Raw genomic sequence first — 23,969 nt, forward strand, 5'->3', positions numbered from 1 at the left:
GATGCACATGGGGGTAGGGGGATGAGAGAGGTGCACATGGGGGGGGAATGGGAGATGCACATGGGGGGGAGGGGGATGAGAGGTGCACATGGGGGGGAGGGGGATGAGAGGTGCACATGTGGGGGAGGGGGATGAGAGAGGTGCACATGTGGGGGAGGGGGATGAGAGAGGTGCACATGGGGGGGATGAGAGAGGTGCACATGGGGGGGTGGTGAGAGCTGCACATGTGGGGGCATGAGAGATGCACATGGGGAGGGGGATGAGAGATGTGCACATGGGGGGGATGAGAGCTGCACATGGGGGAATTGGGAGAAAATGAGCTGCACATGGGGGAATTGGGAGTAGGGGGATAATGAGCTGCACATAATGAATGTGGGGTGGGGGAGAGTAAATGATGATGGGGTGGGGAGAGCACGGACATGATATAATGAATTGGGGCAGGGGGTGCATGTAAATAATGAATGCGGGGAGCAGGAAGTATAGAGTAGGGGGCGTTGCGGATGCAGGAGTGTAACTGGTAACAAATTGGTGGAAAGAGTAGAGGTTCTAATTAAATTATATATTAAGTGCCTATTTACAGTTAATGGGGGCACCGTGGTGGATTACAATTTATATTTGGAATGGTGAGTGGCATAATAACTATATATTAATGGTGGGTGCACGTCTGTATTCAGCTGCGTAATGTAGAAGTTGGGGAATGTGCTCTAGATAACTGTGTTATTTTATGCAGAGACGAGTCCTGGCTGGAAGACGTGATGGCGGTCTGTGCTGGATGAAGGAGAAAAGCGTAGCTGAAGGACTTCACCTAGAGACGTCACCAGTGAGTCAGTGTATTACATGTACACTTACACTATATACTATGTACCGGGCTCCTGTGTATAATGTCACTGGTGATCACTGTATTACCTGTACACTGACACTATATACAGAGCTCCTGTGTATAATGTCACTGGTGATCACTAGATTACCTGGACACTTAAATTATACATACCATGTATAGAGCTCCCGTGTATAATGACACTTATGGTAATATTAGTAATGTGGTGGTAATATGTGGTCTGGTCATGGTGTGGCAGTTTTTCTTCCTTCTGTGTGGTATTATTCGGTCACTATGTTGTGGTAATATGTGGTCTGGTCATGGTGTGGCGGTATTCCCTGTATGTGGTATTATTGGTCATTTAAAAAAAAAATGTATATGACACATTCCCTTAAAGAAAACGAAATAAAAATATATCTAAAAAGAGTATTGGATATTTTAAGAAAATTTTAATAGGTTAGCGTAGGGCCCGGCCAGAAGAGTCTACCTTATCGTGGTGGCGGCTTTAAAAATCTTTTGACCAAAACAAAAGCTGCTGGCTATGTATGTGGCGCCGTCACATGGCCGAACGTCAGGAGAACCTGGTGGCAGCGACGTGGACGAGCGCCAGGATTCTGCAGGGCTCGCATGGGGGTAAGTATAACAAGTTTTATTTTTTTTAAATACAATTAATTAACTAGGAACGGGGGGGATGAGATGCACGGGGGGGATGAGAGATGCACATGGGGGGGGGATGAGAGATGCACATGGGGGGGGATGAGAGATGCACATGGGGGGGGGGTGAGAGATGCACATGGGGGGGGATGAGAGATGCACATGGGGGGGGGATGAGAGATGCACATGGGGGGGATGAGAGATGCACATGGGGGGGATGAGAGATGCACATGGGGGGCGATGAAAGATGCACATGGGGGGCGATGAAAGATGCACATGGGGGGGTTATGTTTACATAACTTTGTTGCCTTATGAAGGGCAGGGGGGGGGCCCAAAAATTTCTTGCACAGGGGCCCACTACAGTCTGTGTCCGCCCCTGCAAAGATGTATGGAGTTGGTCTCTCCAGACTCACTGAACACTGAATGCCTCAGCAGGCCGAGTATTTAAACCCCAGACCACACCCTGAGTTGGAGATATGGTGAATGACCTCCCACCCTTCATCATTTGGATGTTTTTGGTTGTCATTAAGATTTAAAAAGAGAAAACACAGTAGCTTGACAATAAATGGCTTCACCCAACCAATAACCATGAATGGAAAAAACGTTTTATTGTTATCATTCATATTCTCTGAAACAAGGCCAAGAAAGGAGAAATTCTGCAGGGGTATGTAAACTTTTGAATACTACTATATATATTGAAGCTCAACAAGAGAATGCCAAGAGTGTGCAAAGCAGTCATCAAAGCAAAAGGTGGCTACTTTGAAGAACCTAGAATATAAGACATATTTTCAGTTGTTTCACACTTTTTTGTTAAGTATATAATTCCACATGTGTTAATTCATAGTTTTGATGCCTTCAGTGTGAATGTACAATTTTTATAGTCAAGAAAATACAGAAAAATCTTCAAACAAGAAGGTGTGTCCAAACTTTTGGTCTGTACTAATATACAGTACAGACCAAAAGTTTGGACACACCTTCTCATTTGTATTTTCATGACTATGAAAATTGTACCTTCACACTGAAGGCATCAAAACTATGAATTAATACATGTGGAATTATACACTTAACAAAAGTGTGAAACAACTGAAAATATGTCTTATATTCTAGGTTCTTCAAAGTAGCCACCTTTTGCTTTGATGACTGCTTTGCACACTCTTGGCATTCTCTTGATGAGCTTCAAGAGGTAGTCACCGGAAATGGTCTTCCAACAATCCTGAAGGAGTTCCCAGAGATGCTTAGCACTTGTTGGCCCTTTTGCCTTCACTCTGCGGTCCAGCTCACCCCAAACCATCTCGATTGGGTTCAGGTCTGGTGACTGTGGAGGCCAGGTCATCTGGCGTAGCACCCCATCACTCTCCTTCTTGGTCAAATAGCCCTTACACAGCCTGGAGGTGTGTTTGAGGTCATTGTCCTGTTGAAAAATAAATGATGGTCCAACTAAACGCAAACCGGATGGAATAGCATGCCGCTGCAAGATGCTGTGGTAGCCATGCTGGTTCAGTATGCCTTCAATTTTGAATAAATCCCCAACAGAGTCACCAGCAAAGCACCCCCACACCATCAAACCTCCTCCTCCATGCTTCATGGTGGGAACCAGGCATGTAGAGTCCATCCGTTCACCTTTTCTGCGTCTCACAAAGACACGATGGTTGGAACCAAAAATCTCAAATTTGGACTCATCAGACCAAAGCACAGATTTCCACTGGTCTAATGTCCATTCCTTGTGTTCTTTAGCCCAAACAAGTCTCTTCTGCTTGTTGCCTGTCCTTAGCAGTGGTTTCCTAGCAGCTATTTTACCATGAAGGCCTGCTTCACAAAGTCTCCTCTTAACAGTTGTTGAAGAGATGTGTCTGCTGCTAGAACTCTGTGTGGCATGGACCTGGTCTCTAATCTGAGCTGCTGTTAACCTGCGATTTCTGAGGCTGGTGACTCGGATAAACTTATCCTCAGAAGCAGAGGTGACTCTTGGTCTTCCTTTCCTGGGGCAGTCCTCATGTGAGCCAGTTTCTTTGTAGCGCTTGATGGTTTTTGCAACTGCACTTGGGGACACTTTCAAAGTTTCCCAATTTTTTGGACTGACTGACCTTCAATTCTTAAAGTAATGATGGCCACTCGTTTTTCTTTACTTAGCTGCTTTTTACTTGCCATAATACACATTCTAACAATCTATTCAGTAGGACTGTTAGCTGTGTATCCACCAGACTTCTGCACCATACAACTGATGGCCCCAACCCCATTTATAAGGCAATAAATCCCACTTATTAAACCTGACAGGGCACACCTGTGAAGTGAAAACCATTTCCGGTGACTACCTCTTGAAGCTCATCAAGAGAATGCCAAGAGTGTGCAAAGCAGTCTTCAAAGCAAAAGGTGGCTACTTTGAAGAACCTAGAATATAAAGAATACAAAAACTCATCGAATAAATAAGGCTATGTTCACATGCAGCGTTTTTTTGCTGGATTTTTTTTAATGAAAATTAAAATCTGCTTTTTATCAGCAAAATCTTAGATTTCAGAAATCTCTTGCAGACGCCTGTTTTTTTTCTTTCCTGTCGGAATTTCAGAACTGCAGCGTTTTTGAAATCTGCAGCATGTCAATACCTTTAGTGTTTTTGCAGTGTCTTTTTTCACCCATAGAAAGCAATGAGAAAGTGAAAAAAATGCTGTAAAAAGGCACCGGCATTTTTCGCAGCGCTTTGGTAATTAAAACTAACTGTATTAAACAGATACTGTAGAAAAGCACATGTGATCCTTACTCAAAAAGGATACAAAGTAACATGGCAAAAATACTGCAAAAGGTTAAAAGAGTAAGTTTGGCTGCAGAAAAAAATGTATCAAAAACTCTGCTCGTGAACATAGCCGTAGGCGACGTTTCCAAAATGAGTATTTCATGAGTTTTGATGATGCAAGTTTTTTGCAGCATTTCTGCACCTACTAAGCTCGGTGGTACAGAATCCCAACTCGCCTACTTTCTACTTCCCAGAAGCCAGTCCAATGTGTTGGAGATGTACGGATGAGGAAGGTGACCTGTTACATATTTTTTGGTCCTGCAGGCTTCTTGCTCCTTTTCGGGAAAAAGTGAAACTAGTGATAAGTAAGATCACAGATCTGACATCTGACCTTAACCCAACTCTTGTCCTTCTCCATCACTGCAACATCCCCTAAAAATATACAGGCACTCTATTTTAAGGCACTTAATCACGAGCGCAAAAATCCATCTGCTTTGGAAAAAAGACACCGCTCCTACAATCTCCCCCTCGTTTTCTAAAATTAATGAGGTGATGTTAATGGAGGAACTCTTCTCCACTATCAATAATTCCTATAAAGGTTTCTACAAAACTTGGTTTTATAGGTAGGAATTCTGGCTCTTATTGGGGAAAACTGAGTCTGTAATCATAGGATCCCAACCTTTGAACACCCTTCCGCCTCCCCTTTCTTCCCTCTTTCCTTCGTGCTTCTTCTGCTCTTCTATTTTCCTGTTTCTTCCTCTTTGATTTCTCTTGATTTCTGTGTTATTTCACTCAGGTTGTGTGATTATGGAATTTAAGATCCTGTTCCTTAATGTTCAACTTTTAATATTCCCTTGGAATAACCAGGGACCTTCCCAGCCTGATAATATCAGCTCACAGCTGTCTGCTTTACCTTTGCTAGCTTCAGAAAAATAGGTGGGACCCCATAATATCATCTTTTTAATTAAATTATATATATGTGGCTTAATAGAAAGCTCTACAAGCTATCTATTATATGTATATCTAGTGTCTATGTATCATTCTTTGCACTTCACTTAAAAATTTGTAAACTCAGGGTCCGATCTGCTTCTATTCAATCAGATTCTATATTATGGTATTGATTTTCTACACTAGACAACTCCTTTCAAGGACTGCCAATTGTCCGGCCTTGGCATAGTCATGATAGTTTGTTTTGAAGTGCAATTTATAATTTACTGTTTTAGGCCAGATTCACACATTGAGTATTTGGTCAGTATTTTACCTCAATATTTGTAAGCCAAAACCAGGAGTGGAACAATCAGCGGAAAAGTATAATAGGAACACGTCACCACTTCTGTACTTATCACCCACTCCTGGTTTTGTCTTACAAATACTGAGGTAAAAACTGACCTAATACTGAACGTGTGCACATGGCCTCAAAGGGGTTCTCCGGTAACAAGATTATGATGATCTATCCACAGGATAGATCATCAGTATTAGATCGGTGGGCACCTGGCATCCCCACTGATTAGCTGTTACAGGCTCAGCTAGTGCAGGAGGATAGATAGATAGATATTGTGTAGGGATTTACTCGTTTTTAGGCAGCTGGTAGCATTCACACAGGCACGTAGTTTTAGGTTCAAACAGGGAAGTTTATGGAATGCATAAACTTCCATCAGAATGGAAAACAAGCAGTCCAAATACAGGCATATGTGGGCTCACCCGTTCAGATTAATAAACAGCTGTCTCTCAAGTTCTGTCAGAGAGACCAGCGCCGAGAGGTCTTTTCACCTTTCCTCCTAGAGACAGACCGCAGTCTCTCACCCGTGCGGCAACCCCGGCCTTCACCTGACTCAGTTTAGTCTGCAGCTCCCTGTAGGATCTACACCCTGCTCAGTTCCCCAGCACACTGCACACTGAGTGAAGCTACTTCCCGCTTCTAGTAAAAAGCTATGCAGGTGCCTCTAATCAAACCCTGCAGAGCTGGGGTTTAACCCTGTCCTACCTGGCTTTGCTACAATAGATAGATAGATAGATAGATAGATAGATAGATAGATAGATAGATAGATAGATAGATAGATAGATAGATACATTTAATGACAGGGGTTGCATATGTCCCTTCGGCCCATATGAAAAGACCGGTTCTAATAAAGACCAAACATATTTAGGGCACTGTTAGACATTTTGCATTGAAGCCCACAAGCTTCAAATTATGCCACTGTATAGATATTAGATCGATACACTATATGGACAAAAGTATCGGAACACACATTGGTAATCAATGAATTCAGATTTTTCATTCAGTCCCGTAGCCCCGGTGTATAACCTCCGGCCCCCCGCCATGCTGTCTGCCTTTATTAACATGTGACAGAACGGCTGGTGATAAAGATATCACTGATACCAGCACGGTCCTGTTATAGGAGCCCCCGGGGTAACAAGTCAGATCATGACATTTCTTCCCTGCTGAATATACCTCCAGTACCTGTGAGCATACCTCCCAACTTTGAAAGACAGGAAAGAGGGACACATACTGTAGCATGCATAGCATGCCATGACAATATCTGCTTAACGCTATGCAACTTTTCTAACCTTGCCCAGTCCTTTTTATGAGCCCACACACAGTAGTATTTCTCTTAGTGAAAATGATTAATATTCTCACACAGTATGGTACCGCTTTCATGACCCCCAGAGGCTACGTAACACACAGCATGATGCCCTCACAATATATTCCCCCACACACAGTATGATGCCCCCACAGAACATTCCCCTGCATACAGTATGATGCCCCCACAGAACATTCCCCTGCATACAGTATGATGCCCCCACAGTACATTCCCCTGCATACAGTATGTTGCCCCCACACACAGTATGCCTTCATGGTACATTTCCCCACACACAATATGATGCCCTCACATAAAGTATGCCCCCACAGTATATTCCCCCACACACAGTATGATGTCCCTACAGTATGTTCCCCTGCATACAGTATGGTGCTCCCCACAGTACACACCCTCACACAGTAATATATCCCCACAGTACTTTCCCCTGCACACAGTATGATGCCCCCACCGTATACCCCCTCACACAGTATGATATTCCCACAGTACTTTCCCCTGCACACAGTCTGTTGCCCCCACAGTATACCTCCACACACAGTATGATATTCCCACAGTACTTTCCCCTGCACACAGTATGATGCCCCCACAGTACAGTCCCCCACTTACAGTATGATGTTGCCACATACAGTTTTATGTCTCCACAGCACATCTCTCCATGCACAGTATGATGTAACCCACAGTACATTCTCCCACAGTCCCCATAATGTATGATGCCCTCACAGTCCCACACACACAGTATGTTGCCCCTACTCAAACAACACATCCTTGCTTGCTGCTCTTGCATTACTGAACTGGTGTCTTCTGTTAGTCTAAAGTAGTGCTTGAAGGACCGGCGAGGACGTTCACGGGACATTCTTAGGTCACATGAACAGATGGTCCTTGCTGAACCTTCAGGCTCTACCCAGATGAAATGTTGAATCAATGACCTTTCGGCTCCTTACTCCACCATTATATTCAACTGTATCTGTTGTCTGGGGACACCGGTGCACTTGGAGTTGATGAAACATACCCTCGCCCTCCCCAAATTTAGTACTGTCCCACCCATTTGATCTAGGATGAATGGTTTGGAGCTATAAATGTGAGTGGTATTGTTGACAAGTAGAACTGTTTAGGAACCACAGCAACTGAGCTACCAAAACTCTGCTGACTCAATACCTGCAGAGTGTAACATCCCTGGCGGCGTGCTTGCATAGTGCACCACCTCCCACTATGCAAGACCGCAATCTTACCTGTCAGTCCAGCCTACAAACCTTGCTCCAGTTCATGCTGTGTGCATGTCTCTTGACTGACTGCTTAGGGCGGCGGCCCGGTTACTTCCTGATTCTTATAGCTGCTGTGGGCACACCCCTAATGCGTCTCCAGCCTATTGCTGTGAGTCACTGGATATTTAAACCCTCTCCACCCAGAAGGAGGGGCCTGAGCAACACCTTCACTCAGTTAGTCTTTGCTACTGAATTGCCAGGTCCTGTCCTGTTTCTAGTCTATTTCCGCTACTCTGGGGGCTGCGTACCCAGACCTGTTATCTCTGACTTCTAGTCTGTTTCCGCCACTCTGGGGGCTGTATACCCAGGCCTGTTACCTGTGACTTCTAGTCTGTTTCCGCCACTCTGGGGGCTGTATACCCAGGCTCGTTCTTGTATCTCATTGCAGTAGCAGTTCCTGTCTGAACTGTATCCTAGCCTGTTACCTGTTTGTCTCTATGTCCGTACCTTCCCTTTTCCTGCAGTATCTGAACCTGCACCTAACTCCAACTCGTTGTCTCTGTACTTCTGTTTGTGAATTTTGTGTCCACTCACTACTTCATAGGAAGTACCTTGTGTGTATCTGGTTCTGGTTGTCCCTTTTCCCTTCCTCCGTATCTTCCTCCTGTGTTCTAGCCATCTTTCTGTATTTTCCAGTCTGTTCCATGTGAACAGAGCCCTGTCCCCTCTGCCTTGTCCACCGCACCTGCGGTTTCGCTCCGCTCTGTCTTGCCCACCGCTTCGGCGGTTTCTCTCTGCTCTGACTTGCCCACCGCTCCGGCGGCTTCCCTCTGCTCTGCCTTACCCACCGCTCCGGCGGTTTCTCTCTGCTCTGACTTGCCCACCACTCCGGCGGCTTCCCTCTGCTCTGCCTTACCCACCGCTCCGGCGGCTTCCCTCTGCTCTAACTTGCCCACCGCTCCGGTGGCTTCTCTCTGCTCTGCCTTGCTCACCGTATCAGCGGTTCCGCTCTGCTCTGCCTTGTTCACCGCACCTGCGGTGTCTCTCTGCTCTGCCTTGTCCACCGCACCTGCGGTTTCTCTCTGCTCTGCCTTGTCCACCGCACCTGTGGTTTCTCTCTGCTCTGCCTTGTCCACCGCTCCGGCGGTTCCGCTCTGCTCTGCCTTGCCCACCGCACCTGCGGTTTTCGCTCCGCTCTGCTTGCTCACCGCACCAGCAGTTCCTCTCTTCTCTGCCTTGTCCTCCGCTCCGCTTTACTCTGCTTGTCTACTGCATCGGCGGCTCTGTACCTGTCTCCCAGTCTGTACTGGACCCTATCCAGCCTGCGCTCCAACCTGCTAGTACCTCCCTGTCTGCACTCCAGCCGTGCTTGCCAGTATCTCCCTGTCTGCATACCAGCCGTGCTTGCCAGTGCCCACCTGTCTGCATACCAGCCGTGCTTGCCAGTGCCCACCTGTCTGCATACCAGCCATACTTGCCAGTGCCCACCTGTCTGCATACCAGCCGTACTTGCCAGTACCCACCTGTCTGCATACCAGCCGTACTTGCCAATACCCACCTGCCTGTATGCCAGTCTAACCTGCCTGTTCCTGAATTCCCCGGTGTGGGTCACCAACTGTGACCGGGGTCTGACCTGGAGTCGCACCTGGTCCCTCTGCTCGGTTTCTCCTTGGTCCACGGAGTCGACTAAGCCGCTGTGCGACCTTGGTCGGATCGGGTTGATACTTAGTTACGCCCCTCCAGGCACTCCTCGGTTCATGGTACAGTGGGATCACTAATCACGCTCACGCCAGTCAGTCCGGGCGCGAGCGTAACACACAGCTCCATACTATAAAGTTTGATGATGGAGGAGGGATGATGCCATGGGCCAGTTTTTTCGGGGTCGGCCTAAGCCCCTTAGCTCTAGTGAGATTTCCAAATGCTGCTGCTGCTGCATAGCAAAACATGTTGGACAATTGTAGCTTACAGCTTTGTAGAAAAAAATTGGCGAATTCTCTTCTCTGTTCCTGCACGACTGTGTTAAAGTACACAAAGCAAGGTACATAATGACATAATGGTTGGGGAGAAACATGACCGGCCGCATAGAGCTCTGACCTCAACGCCATCCAACACCTATGAAATGAACTAGGTTGGATATTGTGAGCCTGGCCCTCTCCTCCAACATCAGTGTCTGACCTCACAAATGATCTTGAATGGGCAAAAATTCACACAGAAACCTCCAAAATCCTGTAGAAATCCTTCCCAGAAGAGAAGGAGCAGGTATAGCTGCAATGAGACCAACTACATATTAATATCTATGGCTTTAGACTGTGAGGTCATAAAAGCTCCTGTAGGCAGGGCCGTATTTGGAGTTTCTGCTGCCCTAGGCACTGTCAGTGGTTGCCCCCCCCCCTCGGTCACGCCCACCCACACCCACCCCCCCGTCACGTCCCCCCCACGTCGTGCCCCCCTCGCATCCAATATCTTCCCCCCGTCGTGGCCGTTTCCCCAAGTTTCATGTAGCTTCTCCCCCCCCATTCCATGTAGCACATATAAAAGGTTGGGGTGGGGGTGGGGGTGGGAGCGGACCACAGGGCTGCAGCATTGCATATGGGGGTGGGGGGGATGGGAGCGGCCCACACAGACCACAGGGCTGCAGCATTGCATATGGGGGTGGGGGGATGGCAGCGGCCCACACAGACCACAGGGCTGCAGCATTGTATATGGGGGTGGGGGGGGGATGGGAGCGGCCCACGCAGACCACAGGGCTGCAGCATTGTATATGGGGGTGGGGGGGGTGGGAGCAGCCCACACAGACCACAGGGATGCAGCATTGTATATGGGGGGGGGGAGGATGGGAGCGGCCCACACAGAACTGGGCTGCAGCAGGCACTGCAGCATTGCATATGGCCCATATGCAATGCTGCAGTGCCTGATCCAGCCCATGTCTGGGATTCAGACCCCACTGTGTCCCTCCCTGCTGCTGCCTGCCATCATGTCTGACCAGTGACAACAGTCACAGAGTAGTCAGACTCCTCAGAGTCTGAGACTAGTCAGAGACTCAGGCAGTCTGGGCTCTGTCAGGCTGGCACTGCTGCCCACTGGCTGTACTGTCTGTGCAGAGCACAGAACACAGTACCAGCGGCAGCTGCTGACTGTGCGTCTGCGCCTAAACTATGATCCCGCCGCCCGCCTCGCCGCCTGCCGCCCGCCATCATCAATTATGCAGCAGAGCAGACTGTCTGCCGAAGTGGCAGCTCCTCAGACAGCATCATGCACCGGCACCACGGCCCGGGTGGCAGTGTCGGTGCAATGGCACATCACAACAGAACACAATTACCGGCGCTGCCTGCTGAGATGAGCCGCTGCCAGCGATGTGCTGCCCGGGCCTCCGCGGGAACTTCAAGTGCCCGGGCTCCTCCTCTTCTTTCCAGATCGCAGCAGCAGAGCAGACTAGAGAGGTGAGGTGGGAGGGCGCGATCAGGGGTGGATTAAGAGTAGCAAGGGCCCCGGGCAGTTTAGAAGGCGCGAGCTGGGCCCCCCACCCTCACCCCAAACGCACACCTGATGTATCACATGTCACATGATCCTCTGTGATAGATCATGTGATAATTCACGTGAAATTAATTTGGCACAATATTAATTATAATAATTTTTTTTAGGCTGTGTGCCCACTATGCGTTTTTTAAGCAATTCCGCTGCAGAAACGCTTAAAAAACGCTTGGTAGAAGGTCTGCCATGTTCCCCAATGATAATCCGCCTGTGCTGTGCACATGCTGCGGAAATTTCCGCTGCGGATTATCATTGTGGGAAAATCCGCAGCACTACCAATTATTTTGCGGAAGCTCGAGGTTTTCGCCGCCATTGACTTGCATTGGAACGCATGTAATCCGCATCACTGGATCTGTACATGCAGAATACATGCATTTCAATTTGCGGATGGTACCCGGGTTTGGAGAAGAGGAGACTCTCCTCCAGACCCGGGTACCATAGTACCTGTAAAAAAAAAAGAATAAAATAAAAAATAAATATCATACTTACCTTCTGATGGCCCCCGGTGTCTTTATCCGATGCGTCCTGGCTTGCCGGCAGCTCACGATGGTCTGAAAAGGACCTGCCGTGACGTCATTTAGTCATGTGACGGGTCACGCGACCGCTGACGTTGGCAGGCCATCAAAAGGTAATTATATATTTATTTTTTATTTTTTAACATTCTTTTACGGTCACACTATATAAATCCATGCCGGTTGCCGGTTGCATGGATTTATATAGTGTGACCAATTTGTCAAGCACTTTCCAAGTGATGCTAAAATCGCTTGTCAACCCACATGCGGAATTGCAAGTGAAGAACGCTTCACATCCGCATGTCCCTGGCAGGAAAAACGCATGTAAAATCCGCATGCGTTTTTTCTGCCAGAGAGATGCAGAAACGATCAAAAAAAATCCGAAGCATTTCTGCATCGTGGGCACATAGCCTTACATTAATTGTATGACTCAATATTGAGCACACGTAGCCATCTATATACGGCGGGAGGCCGCACGGCGCCATCTATACACAGCAGGAGGCCACATGTAGCCATCTCTACACAGCGGGAGGTCGCACGTAGCCATCTATACACAGCAGGAGGCCGCACAGCGCCATCTATACACAGCAGGAGGCCGCACAGTGCCATCTATACACAGCAGGAGGCCGCACAGAGCCATCTATACACAGCAGGAGGCCGCACAGCGCCAACTATACACTGCAGGAGACCGCACAGCGCCATCTATACACAGCGGTAGGCCGCACCGCGCCATCTATACACAGCGGGAGCCCGCACAGCGCCATCAGTACACAGCGGGAGGCCGCACAGCGCCATCTATACACAGCGGGAGGCCACACAACGCCATCTATACACAGCAGGAGGCCGCACAGCGCCATATATACACAGCAGGAGGCCGCACAGCGCCATCTATATGTGACACCCCAGGGGTCTGGTTGCCACAGTGATAGAGATGTTATGTCTGAGAGCAGGTGGGAGGTCCTTTGGTCAGGGATCCTGTGCATGCCACACCTCCTGCCCAGTCTTGGGAGGGGAAGAACTTCCCCTATATAAACCCGGGGCTGAAGCAGGGTTAGCAGTCAAGGAGAGTAGAGACAAGAAACAGCAGAAGCAATACTACTACGAGTCAGGGGCTGGCAGCTGCAGAGCTCGCCCTGACTGAGAAGCTTTCTTACCGGACCCGGCGTCCGAGGCTGTGGGGACTAACTCTTACCCAGCAGCAGAAGCCGACCGGCAGGGGATTTCAGGTCCTCAGGCCCAGAAACCCGAAGGCACGGTCACACGCGTGGGACCAGCACCGCCATCGTGGAGCGGAAGCCATTAGAAGGCCCCGAGTCACCGGCCATACGGGTGAGCACCACACGGTACACTCAGGGACGTGGGCTACTTATATCCGCTTCTAGCAAGGTAGCCAGAAGAGTACAGTCAGTTTGGGAGGCCTACAACTCCGCCTGGCCAGGGGAGATCCCATCTGCTCAAGGACTGACCAGGCCCCGTTCACTAGCAAGTACTCCGGGAGGGTCTATCGTTGTTACCAGTAAAGACCCTGAATTACACCGCACCGTCTCTGAGTGGTTCCTGCTACCCCCATCATCCACACCTGCTGCCCTGAGGCCATACCCCTCCCGTTGGGGGTTATACCATCTACGCTGCACCATCCATCCACCGGCCTCAGCGGACTGTCCTGCAGCGGCAGCTCCATAGCTGCATTCAACGGGTGGCGTAGTCGTCCTACATCTACCGCTGTTACATCGCCGCTCAGTTTGACTCCCTGGGCACGGACCGGGTCACCGCCACGAGACTACAACCCTCAAGAGATCCGGCTCCGGGTAAGCTCCCGCGTGCGCAACGCAGCGCGACACAGGCCCAGGGGCGCGTCAACTTTGGCGTAGTCGGCAGGATTTCGTGCCCGCAACCACCGGGTACTGCGTGCCTGAAAAAGAGACTTTTAAAACTTACCATCCGTGAAGTTTTCCCGCCATCGGTGAAGATTCCCGCCATCCGGCGCCATTTTCAGCCTTCTTCCCGCCATCCGTGGAGTTTTCCCGCCGTTGGACGCCATCTTGAGGACGCCGCGCGGGAAGAAGAGGGGCGTGGACTCCGAAAGCGCGCGAGAACTGAAGCCCCGCCTCACGTCCGGACGTTGCGTAAGGTCCTGGAAGGAGCCCAGCAGACGCCGACGTCACCGGAGCGCGACGGAAGGTCCTCAACCCTGACGATCTACTGCGGAGCCGCGGCCTACGGAACAGGATCATCGCAAGGTAGGCCACGGTCCACTAGGGGGGAGGAAGATGTCGGATGCGGAGGAGAGCTTCATTGCCTCAACCCCCGCCAGCGCCACCGCTGCTGCAGTTATGCCCTTCACCATGCCCTATATCCCGGGAGCAGCTTGGCTACCCCAGTACTCAGGGGAGTCACATACCCTGCATGACTTTAGAGAAAAGCTGGATAGCCTCTTCCAGGTGTACCCCCTCACAGAAGAGCAAAAAGTGAGCATCCTGGTGGCCCAACTAACCGGGGCAGCCAAAAGGGAAGTAAAATCCTGGCCACCTGGGAGGAAGACTGTCGCAGGGATACTAACCCGGCTGAAGGATACCTTTGATACCCGCACCTCAGCCGAGATTAAGCTTAGATTCTACGGGTGCAAGCAGCGAGCGCATGAGAGTATAAGGGACTATGCACTAAATCTACAAGAGGCCCTGAGGGCCATTAAGCAGACCGACCCTGATGGAGTGGGAAACGAGGACAGGCTGTTGACCGAACAATTTATAGAGGGACTATATTGTAATGCCCACCGAACCCAGTTGCGGGCGATGGCCTTACAGGATCCCCATCTGGGCTTTGCACAGTTCAAGGACAGAGCCATCCGGGTGCTCCGAGAACCGGCACCGGGTGGCGTTGTGACCCACAGGCGCCCAGCTAGCACTTACCACCAGGAGGCGGCGCCCTTGTCGGCAGGGCCTGTGGGAGCTGATGCGCAGGCTTTGGACAATGACCCGGCTCCAGACCTACACCATCAGGTCCAAGAGCTAGCTAAGAGCGTTGCTGCGCTAACCCGAACTGTGCAGTCTTTACAGGTTTCCACCCCAGGGAAGATCCAGCTGGCATCCGGACCGAAGGACATCCCGTGGCATCGACCAAGGAGGACCCCACCGGCCAGAGGAAGACCCAGTGACCGATACAGCGAAGACGGACGACCCATCTGCCGCCGCTGCAATCAACCCGGACATATGGCAAGGTACTGTTCTTTAAACGGGCACAACCTGGGGTAGCGGGCCAACCCCCAGGAAAAAGATCACCAGGCCCATCGAACTGGCGCGACAGATATGTGGGAGGACGTCCAGTCTTGCCTGTGGTACTGGATGGCATTCCCATGAGTGCCCTACTGGACACCGGGTCACAGGTCACCACCATCCCGTAGGTGCTCTTTAAGCAGTACTGGAATGACTCGGATATTACCCGCTACCCTGACGACGACTTGAGTATCATCGCCAGCAATGGCCAGCCCGTGCCACAGATCGGATTTAAAGAGGTGACCATCAAAATCGGTAGAGTCGAACTGGCAGCACAGGGACTGATCATTGTAGATATTGACAAACATGAGAGTCACCCAAAAATAACTCTAGGAACTAATGTAATTGAAAATTGTCTTGCAGAGGTGATTTTCCTTTTACAGCAGGTTGCCAAGAACGCCAGCTCCGGCGAGCAGCGGGTGCTCCAAAAAGAGATCCGGGCACTGATGCGACGGCAACAGGTGGAACTCTCCGGCGGTGAGATTGGTAGCGTAAGAATGTGTGACCCTTTTCCTATTGCCATGCCCCCAAAAAGTGAAATGATGATTTGGTGCCGGGCAGCTATTGGTCTGAGAGGTAGAGATTACCAGGCAATGGTAGAACCAGTTTACTCAGACAGTAGGCCCACCATCTTGACAGCACGGGGGGTGGTTAATGTACGCCATGGGAGGGTGCCCGTTCGCATAATCAATATCGGGAAGAGGGAAGTGTACCTGCCCCGGTATGCCACGCTAGCCAAATTATATACCATTAACCAAAATGCTATACAATCTGTGGAACCCTTGCCTCCATCTCACCCGGAGGAAGGTAACGGCTCTAAGAAAACAAAGGAGGACTGGTGTCAGCAACTACATTTGGGTACTGACTCCACTCCCTCACATCAGAAACAGGGAGTCTATCGGGTGGTTCAAGAGTACGAGAGAGTGTTTAGTAAACACCCGTTAGACTTCGGGCGAGTCAAGGGGGTAGAACACCACATCCCCACGGGAGACCATCCTCCCATAAAAGAGAGGTATCGACCCGTACCCCCTGCACACTACCAACACGCCAAGGGGATGCTTAGAGACATGAAGGAGGCTGGGGTGATCAGGGATAGCTGTAGCCCCTGGGCAGCTCCACTAGTCTTAGTCAGAAAAAAAGACAACACCATGAGGATGTGTGTAGATTACCGGAAAATCAACCGTATCACACACAAGGATGCGTACCCCTTACCAAGGATAGAGGAGTCATTGGCTGCTTTAAGATCTGCTAACTTCTTCTCTACCTTGGATCTCACTAGCGGGTACTGGCAGGTTCCTGTAGCAGAGGCGGACCGGGAGAAGACCGCATTCACCACCCCGATGGGACTTAGCGAGTTCACCTGCATGCCGTTCGGACTCTGCAACGCACCAGGAACCTTCCAACGACTAATGGAGTGTTGTCTGGGCCACAGAAACTTCGAGACGGTCCTGTTGTACCTGGACGATGTCATCGTATATTCCAAGACGTATGAGGACCACCTGAAACACCTGGCGGAAGTGTTCGAAGCTCTGGCGAGTTACGGCCTAAAGGTGAAACCCTCCAAGTGTCACCTCCTGAAACCAAAGGTGCAGTACCTGGGACACGTGGTGAGCGCTGACGGAGTGGCTCCCGACCCTGATAAGATCACCGCAATTAAGGAATGGCCAAGCCCCTCCAGCGTAAAAGAAGTGCGGCAGTTCCTCGGGTTGGTAGGCTACTACCGAAGGTTTATTCCCGGTTTCACCAAAAAGGCAGCACCTATGCAGGACCTCCTGATAGGCCAGTCCCGGAAGGCCAAGAACCAGAAGCCGCCCTTCAAATGGGAGGAGCTGGAAGAAGAGTCCTTCCGCCAGCTGAAGATGGCCCTCACGGGGGACGAAATCCTGGCGTACCCGGATTATAGCCAGCCCTTTATCCTCTACACCGACGCCAGTAACATCGGGCTAGGAGCCGTACTGTCCCAGATCCAGCAGGGGAAGGAACGAGTAATCGCCTACGCCAGCCGAAAGCTGCGACCCACCGAAAGGAATCCCGAGAATTACAGCTCATTTAAGCTAGAGTTCCTGGCCGTAGTATGGGCAGTCACCGAGCGCTTTAAGCATTACCTCGCTTCTTCCCGGTTCACCGTGTACACGGATAACAACCCGTTGACACACCTGGACACGGCAAGACTCGGTGCCCTGGAGCAGAGGTGGATGGCCCGTCTGTCCAACTACGAGTTCACAATCAAGTACCGGGCCGGACGCTCCAATACCAACGCGGACGCCCTGTCCAGGATGCCCAACCTGCCGGACGAAGGAGAAGATCCGGAGGGACTGGAAGAAGTTGAACTCCCTGCGTTCCACCGTCATGGGACTATCCAGTACTCCCACCGGGTAAGGAGTAAGCAGGCTGCTACGTTGAACCCCTTACCTCACTACAACTGGGCGGAAACGCAAGACAGCGACCCTGCCGTCCGACTGGTGAAGGAGATGCTGACTCGCCCGGAGGCTTGCCTTGAACCAGACGCTCCGGAGGAAGCCAAACAACTATGGGCAGAGAGGAGTCGACTGTTCCTTTACAAGGGGAAGTTGTGCCGCAGAATGGTTAACTCCCGGACGCATGAACTACTCTGGCAAGTAGTGGTGCCACGAAGAGATGCAGCCATGGTGATGGAGGCATACCACGACGGAGCTGGACACTTCGGGTGGAAGAAGCTGGAGTTCCTGCTGCGCGAGTGATTCCACTGGGTAGGCATGAGGGGAACCATTGAGAAGTGGTGCAGAGACTGTGGCCCGTGCAACCTAAGAAGGAAGGATCGTGCCAGCCAGAAGACTCCCCTGCAGTCCATCGTCACCCGGCAGCCGTTGGAACTGGTAGCCTTGGATCATGTAAAACTGACCCCAAGCAGAAGTGGCTACGTCTACGCACTAACCATCGTGGATCACTACTCCCGGTTCTTGGTTGTCGTCCCCATCAAGGACTTAACAGCTCGAACAGCAGCGAGAGCATTCCAGCAGCATTTCTGCCGTCCACACGGGTACCCGGACCAAGTGTTGACAGACCAGGGACCTGCCTTTGAAGCGGAGGTCTTCCAAGAATTCTGCACTCTATATGGCTGCCGGAAGATAAGGACGACACCCTATCATCCGCAAACTAATGGACTTTGTGAGAAAATGAACCAGGTGGTAATGGATCTTCTGAAAACGTTGCCCCTGGAAGAACGCAGTCTGTGGCCTGAGAAGCTGCCCGATCTGGTGGACCTATACAACCACATCCCGGTAGGTTCCACCAACTGTACCCCGGCTTACCTAATGAGGGCAAGACCTGGTAAGTTACCTGTTGACCTGGAAATGGGAGTCCTGACACCCGAGGACACTTCACCAGAAGCAGACTGGGACACAGAGAGGCAGCAGCAGTACCGGAGAGTACAGGAGAGCGTGGAGCGAAGTCTCTGTCAGGCTAGGGAAAGACAAGAGAAAACTTACAACCAGTATGCTCCCGCTGTTCCCCTGGTACCCGGAGAGCAGGTCTTGAAGAGGAAGAGACGGCTCCACAAGTTGGACGACCAGTGGGAGAAGGACCCGTACACCGTACTGCCCTCAAGCCACGAGAACCCGAAGGTTTGTACCATCAGTAAAGACGGAGGGGAAACCACAGCCATTGTATCCCGGGACCACCTGAAGAAGTGTCCCGAACAACTGAGGAACCCTGAAGAGGAACAAGAAGACCATCGACCCGTAGAGGAAAGGGAAGATATGGTTAGTACTGTGCTCGGGGACTTCCCTCGGTCTTGGACTCAAGTCAATGGTGCAGTTGTGGTACCCGTACTCACCTTCCTCCAACCAGCATCCCAAGCACCTACGGAGCAACAGGTAGAGCTGGAAGAACAGCCGGTCCAGGAGGCAGAAGACCCCACACCCGCAGACCAGGAGGATCAACCCTCTGCTTGCAGTGAGCCTGCCATATCCCTAGTGAGCCAAATAGCCGGTAGACAGCTGCCCAGTTTACCCTTGACAGCTCCTACACCCTGTAGTTCAGGGCTAGACAGTCAGCTCCGTAGGTCCACTAGGGCCACTAGAGGCCAGTTACCCGCACGTTGGAGGATTTGAAGTGTATAAATTGTTTTATTTATGTTTACCTGTGTATTGTTGCTTGTGTATAATTTTGTGTTTCTAGTTATTTGTAGGAGTCCTTGGTGGATTTACCGGGAATCCTTGTACATAGTTGGAGCGTAACCCAGGATGGACTAGAGACTGTTAAGGACTCGGGGTAGGACAGACCCCTACCTGGTTACGTCTCCCTGTTTTGGTGAAATGGACACCTTGCTTTCTTCAAAGACTGCACCCGGTTATGGACATGCCGTGACCACCTTTATGTGTTTCTTTATTGTATTATTATTGTTTTTATCTTGTTATGTTTTTCTAAAATATGTTTAGTCCCGGAGTACTAAATTTCACTAGGGGGGAATGTGACACCCCAGGGGTCTGGTTGCCACAGTGATAGAGATGTTATGTCTGAGAGCAGGTGGGAGGTCCTTTGGTCAGGGATCCTGTGCATGCCACACCTCCTGCCCAGTCTTGGGAGGGGAAGAACTTCCCCTATATAAACCCGGGGCTGAAGCAGGGTTAGCAGTCAAGGAGAGTAGAGACAAGAAACAGCAGAAGCAATACTACTATGAGTCAGGGGCTGGCAGCTGCAGAGCTCGCCCTGACTGAGAAGCTTTCTTACCGGACCCGGCGTCCGAGGCTGTGGGGACTAACTCTTACCCAGCAGCAGAAGCCGACCGGCAGGGGATTTCAGGTCCTCAGGCCCAGAAACCCGAAGGCACGGTCACACGCGTGGGACCAGCACTGCCATCGTGGAGCGGAAGCCATTAGAAGGCCCCGAGTCACCGGCCATACGGGTGAGCACCACACGGTACACTCAGGGACGTGGGCTACTTATATCCGCTTCTAGCAAGGTAGCCAGAAGAGTACAGTCAGTTTGGGAGGCCTACAACTCCGCCTGGCCAGGGGAGATCCCATCTGCTCAAGGACTGACCAGGCCCCGTTCACTAGCAAGTACTCCGGGAGGGTCTATCGTTGTTACCAGTAAAGACCCTGAATTACACCGCACCGTCTCTGAGTGGTTCCTGCTACCCCCATCATCCACACCTGCTGCCCTGAGGCCATACCCCTCCCGTTGGGGGTTATACCATCTACGCTGCACCATCCATCCACCGGCCTCAGCGGACTGTCCTGCAGCGGCAGCTCCATAGCTGCATTCAACGGGTGGCGTAGTCGTCCTACATCTACCGCTGTTACATCGCCGCTCAGTTTGACTCCCTGGGCACGGACCGGGTCACCGCCACGAGACTACAACCCTCAAGAGATCCGGCTCCGGGTAAGCTCCCGCGTGCGCAACGCAGCGCGACACAGGCCCAAGGGCGCGTCATATACACAGGAGGAGGCCGCTCAGCGCCATCTATACACAGCAGGAGGTCGCACAGCGCCATCTATACACAGCGGGAGGCCGCACAGCGCCATCTATACACAGCGGGAGGCCGCATGGCGCCCCCCCAGAGACAGCGGGAGGCCGCACGCAGTCACGCACACACAAACATATACAGACATATACATACACGCATAAACACATTTGTAACACAAAAATACATATAAACAGACATCACACAATGATATCTGCCTACACACACACACACACACACACTCAATCACACATACACACACTCACTCTCAAACATACACACTCTCTCCCACACACACTCTCTCATACACACACTCTCTCATACACACAGACTCACCATCCCCAGGCTCGGCTCCAGTCCTCCTGCTCCTCTCCGATGCAGCAGTGCAGGCCGGGCGCGCACTGCATGACATCACAGCTAGGAGACACGGCCGCGCACAGGAAGTTAAGTGCTGCAGTGTTGTTGGCCCGGCCGGAGAAGAAGCAGCGGCCGTGCGCTGCTTCTGGGGGAGCGGTCCGGGGGCCCACCCGCCACTTTCTGCCAGTATGTGCCGCAGCGCCGCACATATAATGAGGGTAATCCAGCCATAGACACCCCGGATTGCCCTCATTATAATCCGCCTATGGACGCGATGACCGGGGTGGGGGGGGGGGTGGATCGGGGCACGAACCGAAAAAAAAAAAACACGCTCAGGCGCCGCCCTCCCCGAATTCCGGCGCCCTAGACACATGCCTACAATTGCCTAAGGGCAAATACGGCCCTGCGTGTAGGTGTAATGTGGAGGTGTCCCAATATTTTTATCCATACAGTGCAGATAGATAATAGTTAAATATGAGATAGATAAATCAAAGCAGTTGTCCGTGACTAATATATTCATGACTTATCCTTAGGTTATTTTGGGGTACTGCAGCTCACCTCACATTCACATCAGTAGTTTCCAAACTGCAGTACCAGAGAATGACCACCACACGGTGTATAACGCTCTACTGTTCAAGCTCTGTACAATATACATCCAGCCATAGCTCCAAACAGCTGATTAGGGGGGATATGGGCGTTGTATCCCCACCGATATATTAATGACCTATCTTAAGGATACACTATCAATTTCTAGATAGTAGATAGATAAATATGGTAGATAACTATAGACAAGGTATGGAAGAAATTACCAATAACTGTTTGACTGTAATTGATTTTTAGAAATTGCATCGACAAAGAGCTCAGCGTAATAAATATATATATATATATATGTATATATATATATATGATGTGATCTGTCAGATGGGGAATTGCTTTGTAACACAGTAAAAGTGATAATGTCTCTATGGTTGAAGCACTTAGTTAATGGATACAAGAAGTCACAGTTGGGTGGACCACCATCCCGGAGCTCTGTACAAGCTGCAGATAGACCCAATATCAGGCAGCGTCAGCTCTGTATGTAGGGTTAATGTCCACAGTCTGTGCAAGGTGTCACTAGTATTATGTCCTTAGGATGTATATAACAAAGCAGTTAGTGAAAGTTTAGATGCCCCATTGTTACACTATCCGGCAGGGTTGAAACTTGATTTTTTAATTTTTCTGGACAGCTTAACGGAAAAAATTACAGACAGACAATATTTTTAATGGATTCATTGGAAAACCAAAATTAAGAATATAAAATTATTAGTATTTTTATAAGATTATTATTATTATGATTATAAGATCACAGCTCATAATTCTGATATTCACTGTAAACTGTAAAATGGTGATCGTTTAGTTATAAAAAATCTGAACAAGCTTCTCTAACTTCCCAAAAATGATGGGCGCATCAAATTTTTTTTTACGGACAAGGGACAGAAAACGTGGCCCAACTGTCCAGGAATATCTGTACGATTGGCAGCCCTGCTAGTCATCCATAGGTGTTGGTTTGCTATGTCTTCTGCCTGGAGCGTCAGGTCTGTTATCATAGTTTTATTAGTTATTATTGTTTATGCAGATTCCTAAGATTATTTGTGAGTTGCTTTTAAACCAAACATATACTTTATATCACTAAACTACATATGAAAAATGAAAATAAAAAAATAGAAACTCAAATACATGATGTCCACAAAACCCAAAACTTAATGTGAGGACACACAACAAACATGATGAGTCGCACAGTGGCTCAGTGGTCAGCACTGATGGAGGACGTCATCTGCATGGAGTTTGTATGTTCTCGCCAGGTTAACGCAGATACACTCCACCAGTTTCCTCCCACGTTCTAAAAACATGATAATTGTGTTTGTATAGGAGAAGATTAGATTGTGATCCTCCTCGCTAATGGCACTGATTATACTCCATGTAGATCAGCGTTGATTATTCTGATGGCACAACGAGGGTGATCAATGAGTGGAACAGGCGGCCACGAGAGGTGGTGAGTTCTCCTTCAATAGAAGTCTTCACACAGAGGCTGGACAGATATCTGTCTGAAATGATTTAGTGACTCCTGCATTGAGCAGGGGGTTGGACACGATGACCCTGGAGGTCCCGTCTAACTCTAACATTCTAGGATTCTAGAACATAAAATAATGATCAAATGCAGTGAATAAGAATGTACGAAAAGTGGGTAATTCCCCAATATTTTACCTTCTGCATCTGCGTGTCATCCATCCTGACCTTGTTATCCAGCATGAGGACCAGATAGTGCAGATAGTTATTTCCTGTAGTCCTTGACGTCTCTGTCCCTGGTAGTTATAACTGTGCACGGTCCCAGACTTCGTCCACAAGGATCCTGTCCTCCTAGCACTGCGTGGATAATGGAGGATGCTGCCAGGTGTTTGCCAAGCACCCAATGCTTCCTTCCTCAACTACCTGTTGCCTCCTACTGCCTTAGCCACTCCTTACTGTACAACCGGCGAAAAGTTTCCCAACTTATAACACATCAGAAATAGCAAAATACTGTGAAGGAGCCACATTGAAAAGTCCCAAAAGCTTGGTCACGAGGCACAGAGACAGTCGAGCCCCCTCCCTTACAACCTGCTGGCCTGCGGTGTGAGCTCTCTATATATAGACACAAAACTCATTGAACCTTTAAATGTTTTTCTCCACCTTTTAACCCATTCAGCCTACACTCAGCTAATCAGCCCTTCAGAAGAAGTCGGCTGTTTTAGGGCAGTCTGTGCCTCTTGCTGGCTATACTGCAGCACAATGGTGAGGAAGGAATTTCCCAAGCTTGTCCTGGTATATTATTTATAC

The 23,969-nt window shown here is 49.9% G+C and overlaps 1 protein-coding gene across 1 annotated transcript in view; it reads right to left on the bottom strand.

The window, feature by feature from the left end:
* Positions 1-23,749, bottom strand: part of GCK (glucokinase) — a 106,244-nt gene extending 82,495 nt beyond the window's left edge. Inside the window, exon 1 of the mRNA XM_073653762.1 lies at positions 23,361-23,749. Within this exon, the coding sequence (XP_073509863.1) occupies positions 23,361-23,405 (45 nt within the window). The 5' untranslated portion in view covers positions 23,406-23,749. The remainder of the gene's footprint in view (positions 1-23,360) is intronic.
* Positions 23,750-23,969: the final 220 nt, after the last annotated feature.

Source organism: Phyllobates terribilis, unplaced genomic scaffold (assembly GCF_046119375.1).
Source record: "Phyllobates terribilis strain yellow unplaced genomic scaffold, ASM4611937v1 Scaffold_11__3_contigs__length_659146591, whole genome shotgun sequence".
Lineage (NCBI taxonomy): Eukaryota > Metazoa > Chordata > Amphibia > Anura > Dendrobatidae > Phyllobates > Phyllobates terribilis.